The sequence below is a fragment of the Fopius arisanus genome, unplaced genomic scaffold (assembly GCF_000806365.1).
Source record: "Fopius arisanus strain USDA-PBARC FA_bdor unplaced genomic scaffold, ASM80636v1 scaffold00026, whole genome shotgun sequence".
Classification (NCBI taxonomy): domain Eukaryota; kingdom Metazoa; phylum Arthropoda; class Insecta; order Hymenoptera; family Braconidae; genus Fopius; species Fopius arisanus.
The window spans coordinates 583,495-589,889 of NW_011887765.1; the positions used below are offsets into that span (position 1 = coordinate 583,495).

General features: G+C 39.0%; 1 protein-coding gene across 4 annotated transcripts in view; it reads left to right on the forward strand.

Moving 5' to 3' along the window:
* Window positions 1-2,473, forward strand: part of dac (dachshund) — a 160,239-nt gene extending 157,766 nt beyond the window's left edge. For all 4 annotated transcript variants that reach the window (XM_011302142.1, XM_011302141.1, XM_011302144.1 and 1 more), the window contains one exon: window positions 770-2,473. In XM_011302142.1, the coding sequence (XP_011300444.1) occupies window positions 770-822 (53 nt within the window). In that variant the 3' untranslated portion in view covers window positions 823-2,473. The remainder of the gene's footprint in view (window positions 1-769) is intronic.
* Window positions 2,474-6,395: the final 3,922 nt, after the last annotated feature.

Here is a 6,395-nt window from a genome sequence, read left to right on the forward strand (position 1 = left end):
TAGCCAGTCTTGGCCCATTTCTGACCCGTGCCTGCTAACCAAAGCTCATGTTTCAACATTGGCTGAAGCCTGGCTTAACCATTGGGTGAAATATGGCCCAAGCTTGGTTGCCAAAGCCTAGGCAAGTCTAGGTTGAGCCAAGCTTGGACCAGTTGTTGGAGCTTGGAATTCCTACCTGGGTCAAAGGCAACTCGATGACTCGACGGTAACCCCAATCACACCCCTCCCTCCCCCTCCCCCCACCGCCATCGTTGTTTTACACCATTTTTAAAGGCCCCACCTCCTCGTTTTCGAACACAACTTCCGTGCGTTCGAGAATTCAACTCTTCGTCTTCATTTCATTCCAGTCTTACGCGCACATCTTTTGGAATGATAATTAGTAAGCGGTTTTTTTTTGGGGGGGGGGGGATGGGGTGGTGACCTGTGCTGTTACCTCTGTTCCTCTGCTCATCTTCATCACTCAAAACATATTCTGGATACACCCATTGAATATTTCACATCTGCGGGGGGATTAACCCATTATTACGGACATCCGTCATGATGACGAGACTTTTTTTGAAAAACTTTTTTTACCAATGCGTCTTCAATTGTAAATATTTTTGGGATCATCTACTTGTTATAATGAGGAAATTGATTTTTTTTTGGTTGGAATAATCAAAAATAAGAGTCGGTGACTGCCATTTTGTTTCACGTTTTGCCATTTTCAGGTCAATCTTTTCATTTTTTTTTTTGAGTACTGAATATTCTTTTACTGTTTCTCTCGTTACAGAATCACGAACGGGTTATTACAAGAACTCAGTCCTCTTTACGAGTGCAACCTAGAAAAGGCGTTCGGAGGACACGCGGCCCTTTGGTCTGACGTAAGCCAGAAAAATCATCAAAAATATTGGAAGCCTCACGGATTTGCAGAGGACAATGCAATTGCAATCTGCAATAAATACTTGAGCAACAAACAACGTACGTCCAGGGAAAAAAAAGCGTGAAACGCACCTGTGACCGTCTAGTTTCATACAAAAAAATAAATTGAGTGAATTAAACGAGAAAATACACCACTGATGAGTGGATATATCGTTGGCATTTCGATTTATCATTTATGTCGAGGTAACATATCAACGGCGCCATTTTCCTCGCACTCACCGCCATCTTGTTCACCAGAAATAAATAGTCCAAAGTGACGGGAATCTGGTGGAGTGCGAGGGAATTCGCGCTGTTTGAGAGAACGAGGGGAAAATTGTCGAAGTAAATGAGAAATTAAAAAAGAGATATATAATTTATAAAGACTGCTTGAGAGTGCTTGCGCGAGTGCATGCGTTCCTATAGGAATTAACGTATAAATAATTAAACCTGTATCAATGCGAGTAGATAATTTTCAAGTCCAAAAACTCCAATCAATCCTTGTTCCTCCAAAAATTAACAACTTCGTGACAAATGTGGTCCTCTTTAATTTCACAAGTCAAAAAAATCATTCGAAATCAGAACAATCGTGTGACGAGTGTGAAAAATCGACTGAATTAATGAGCAAACGAACGAAACTCTCACTGTGATTTTTTTTTTCCCATTAAAGCAGTGCACGAAAATTGTGAATGAACAATCGACGATTACGATACGATTATGGAATTATTTTTTGTGATATATGGGAGAATTATTTTGTATTTTATCATTGGAATTCAGATTTTAGATTTCGGTGAAATTCAATCAGTCAGTGAATAATTATCGTCGGTAAAACTAAAAAGTGGGGATGAACTCTGAGAGAACAGGAATAGTCCCAGTACCCGCTGTATCATACGTAGTGAAAAAAAAAAATGAGAACCCTGTAGCCTCTTGACTCTAACAACCTCTATTTATATAAATAAACTTAGCTATTACCGAAAACAATTGAATTTAATCCAATATGCGTGTATCCCGCGTTCCACAATACGCACGATTAAAGAGAAATACTTTTTTTTTCTTTCGGTGAGACCTTAATTAGAGATGAATTGATTGGTTGTAAGACTGATGGGGGAGATTAAACGTGAAAAATTAAATGTGAAAATTAATTTAAGTAGGGGGTAATGGAAAAGTCTTTCCCTTTTGGACGTGACGTATTTAATGATTCATGTACAAAGTCTTTTACCGTTAAGATCCTTGTGTTGTAAAGTTCACGTAACCGTAGACACTAGGTAGAAGAACTAAGTCTAAAGGAGTTCAATGTAGAGCCGAGAGAATAAATAAAGGAAATGAAAAACACAAGTGTTTAACCACCGATTTAATGAGATGAAAATTTGTATCTTTTATCAGCGTGAGAGAGAATTTTTCCACTGTCAATGGCAATTTTTAGTCTCATGTTTGAAGGAGTTGCAGTCAATTTGATTGAGTGATTTCATTATGTTTTTCATGTGTCTAGGTGAGATATTTATCGGGGTGATTCTATGCCATTGATACAATCGGAATTATAACAATCTACAATATCGAGGCTAGAAGTGTATTCATGTAATTCAGCATTACTACGTATGAATAAATAGTTGTTATTGTAAGATGCGTATATTTGAGTTTTTTATTACCCTTGTTGTGGGACGGAACTGATACCCTGGTGATTCCAGGTAAGAGAAATCATTTCCTCATATTCATGGAATATTCAACAATTTTTTATAAAAAAATCTTATCATAATCATTCAATTATGAATTATGAATTACATCAAATTAAAACTGCCAGTACTCTCGAATTTTTAACATTGAAGAATTATTTATCCGGCAGTCCTTATTAATTTGGTTGTTTATAACTTTTAATAAATTTTTATATTGCTCCTTCAATTTTCTGCGACAAAAATTTTTTCGACTCAAACAAATAAATTTGATTTGGAGATTACCGCGTGGTCTGGTCGCAATAATTCAGATGAATATAAAAATTCAAAATTGGTTAGCAAACATTAGAAAAAAAAACCTTCTCCATTACTGTCAATAGCTACAACCGAGGGTTTCTCCCCCTCACCACTTACCCACTGTATTCTTATCAATTTACGAAGCTGCATACCCGTAACGACTGCCAACACGCAATGTCCCAGGATTGGTCAGTCCTCGGCAAAGGCTCCACCTTCTCACCAGCATAAATTTTCATAAATAACGATAATTCACGCGACCGTGTGGCACAGCTCCACCACACATTGCTAATTGAATTTAACTCGAGTTCATGTACTGTCAAGACCGATGTCTTAATTGCCTCCAACAGCACAAGAAAAACAATTTTCCGTTCAAATCTCCATGATTATAAAAATAAAACGAGTCTCATGCTTTACATAAAAATATAAATATGATTCTACAATGTTGAACAGTCAGACACACCCCCTACCCCAGGGGCCACCCCATTTCTCGCTAAAAAATGCAAAGCGCGTAGTCCTGTCAGCGTATATCTGTGCGGGGAAAAAAAAATTCTAAAAAAGAAGACAAGAGAATGAAAAAATGAACGTTTCAATGCAAATGAAGGGCTTGACTCTGCGGCCTCACTTTCACCACAACTTCCCCCTTACTCTCTCTCAGCTGAGAAGGGAGAGTTGAGAAAAAAAAAACGGTCCACCATCCGCACTGTTGCCCTTAAAACTCTCGCCCCCAAATCATAAAGATAACCGAATTGCTTCAGCTTCCACTACTTCCACCACCTCCACCACCTCCACAACCTGCACCACCTCCACAACCTGCACCACCTCCACCACCTCCAAAACCTCCACCATCTCCACCACCTCCAAAACTTCCACAACTTCCACAACTTCCACTCTTATTCTCAGAACATATTGCCCGACAATCATTCCAGCATTTACATAATTATCGAATAAAAAAAATGGGGGATGCTCACCCCTCCCTCAACAGCTCTATTCCAAGTACTCGAGTACCACTAATTTCGTGCTCTCATTTTTTTTTTTATCAAGGGCTCAATGAAGGTTTTTGCCTCCACCGAAAAATTTATCTCGCTCCCTTTTTTTTTTTCGTTATTTCGTCTTCGTTTTCTTCACGTTTCTTTATTCGTGCTTATGACCCTTCTCGGACTGTGCTCCTCCCTCGACTGTAAAACATCGTGGCAGTGATTAGCCCAACGTCGTCTAATTTGAACGGTGCGAGGCATGCGATAGAACGATATTCATTTTAATTAGAATCGCAATGCCCGCAGTTTATGAGCCATGATCATTTATTTTTTATTGTTCGGGGATTTTAATTTAAATAATATGAGCGGATGATCTCAGCGGGTCGATTAATTAATTGAATAGTTGCTACACTTTAACGCAGTTTTTTTTTTAACGCTGAGAACATTTTTTGCGAGCAATTGTTTAATGATAGAGTACATTCGTGACAGCTCTCGCTGGTTTTTTTTCAATACGGTATTCCAGTGGGTGCACTGCGGATTGTAATTAGGTGAACCATTAGTACCTCGAGTGCATAATTGAGAATTCTTGATTATTATTTTTCATCGGTCATTTGTCGAGATTTACGTGTTCCCTTTTACATATTGTATTATGCCATTTTCCAGGTCTATGTAATTTTCCCCGAGTGGAAAATTCCGTCAATTTTTAGGGAGACGATGATAATTGGGAGAATTGAATCGCAGCATTGGTATTTTAATAATATAAATCCGTGAGAACCTGAGAAAATTTTGAGTGCAGTAGATAGATGTAATGTGCCACTAAAATAAGAAATTAGAAATAAGAAAAAATGAGGAATTAAATTATAGACTTTTAAATTTCTGCGGATAAGAATTGAATTGAAATGAAATGACAATTATTCGCGATTCACGTCAATTGTCAATTGTCCGAATTTTCTTGGTTTCTCATGCTAAAGTTCTCAAGAAAAGAGTCAACTGCACTTCACCTCGATTTCCTCTTGATGTTTACGCCCAACCTTTTACCCATCTACTCGGATAGAATGCAATTACACGACGTCAACTGAAAATTTAATTGATGCAAATGAGTTTTCAATACTTGAGGGCAAAATCCCACGGGAACAAACCCTAGATAGCACCGGTGAGAAAGAGTTGTGGTGACGTTATCCACCACGACGTCTCCACTGTATTTTCCATTACTCAAATTCCACTGCATCCCTCCACTCTCCATCATGCATCAGCTTCTTTTCCTCCATTAATTAATAAATTAATGCAGAAGGAGCCGATGATCGAGTCAAGGAGAATCGAGAATTTTCATCCCCCGGGGGGTGTGCCACGGAAATTTTATGATTTCATTACGTTGACATTTTTATCAGATATTCCTGGACGAATTACAGTCGCCAGGTGAGTTATGCTAATATTCATAATAACGAAAACTCTCCTCACAAATTTACGAGTCATAACGCGATTTGCAAGACTGAAACAAAAAAAAAATTACCGCAACAAAAAAACGTTCTCAAACCCCCGATATCTCCGAACCCGACAACGCGATTTAAACGAATCAAGTGTCATTTTAAACCCAAAAATAAACCCTCAAAACTGATATAAAAAATATGAAAATCCACTCTGCAGATCTCAAGATATCGCCGATGGAGAACCCACCCCCGTCAATCTCCATAATTCAAAATAATGAATAAACGAATCGAAGGAAAATTGGATAAAGGGACACACAGTGACTTTCAACGAGTGAAAAAAAAACCAAAAAAAAAAGAACTGATGGAATGCCCCGTCCGCATTTATAGGATATACAGCAGCAGTTAAGATGGTCTTCGATTCTCCCTTTACCCCATGTGAAACCGGTAATCAAAGTGTCGAGATGAACGAGATGAATCGCCGTATGCAAAGCGCGTCTTCGTCACAAGGTACGTACGAAAAATCATTTGAAGTATATCCCCGGTCATATACCCATATAAAGAAATAGTGTATGTGAATTCCATGCCCACCGTATGGGACGCGCAGGGATATATAAAACGTTGAGGATCGTCGTCCTTTTGATGGAAATCGTCTCAGCCTCAGGGCGCCAAAAACAGAATCTCTTTTTCACCTTCTCTCTTCGGTCTCTTCGTCATTTTCATATCTCCTGTCCATCCCCCTCACCCGTCCTCCCCCTTCTGCCCCATCTTACCCCTCTTCACCCTTTTCTCCTCTTCCTCAGAGGTCCTCCATGGGCACGAGGGAACGCCTCGCTCATGGGCACGTCGTGCGAATTTAAATCCATCCCTTTGGAATTAGCCAACACGGTGATCCCTTCTTGGTGAATTCCTCATCCCATTTTTTTTTTTCCTCTCGTTTTTATCCGCTTTTGAGTTTTATTCGAAAAACCACAGGAAATTATACTCACGCGTCGCGTGCCAGCGTTGATTGACGTTGAATCTTGGTCGATACTGTGATTTCAGTGGTTTTTCGGGGCAAGCGATTGGGAAGATATAAATAAAAATTTCCTCTTGGATATATATATATATAGATATATATCTGGAAGCGTGAGGATTTA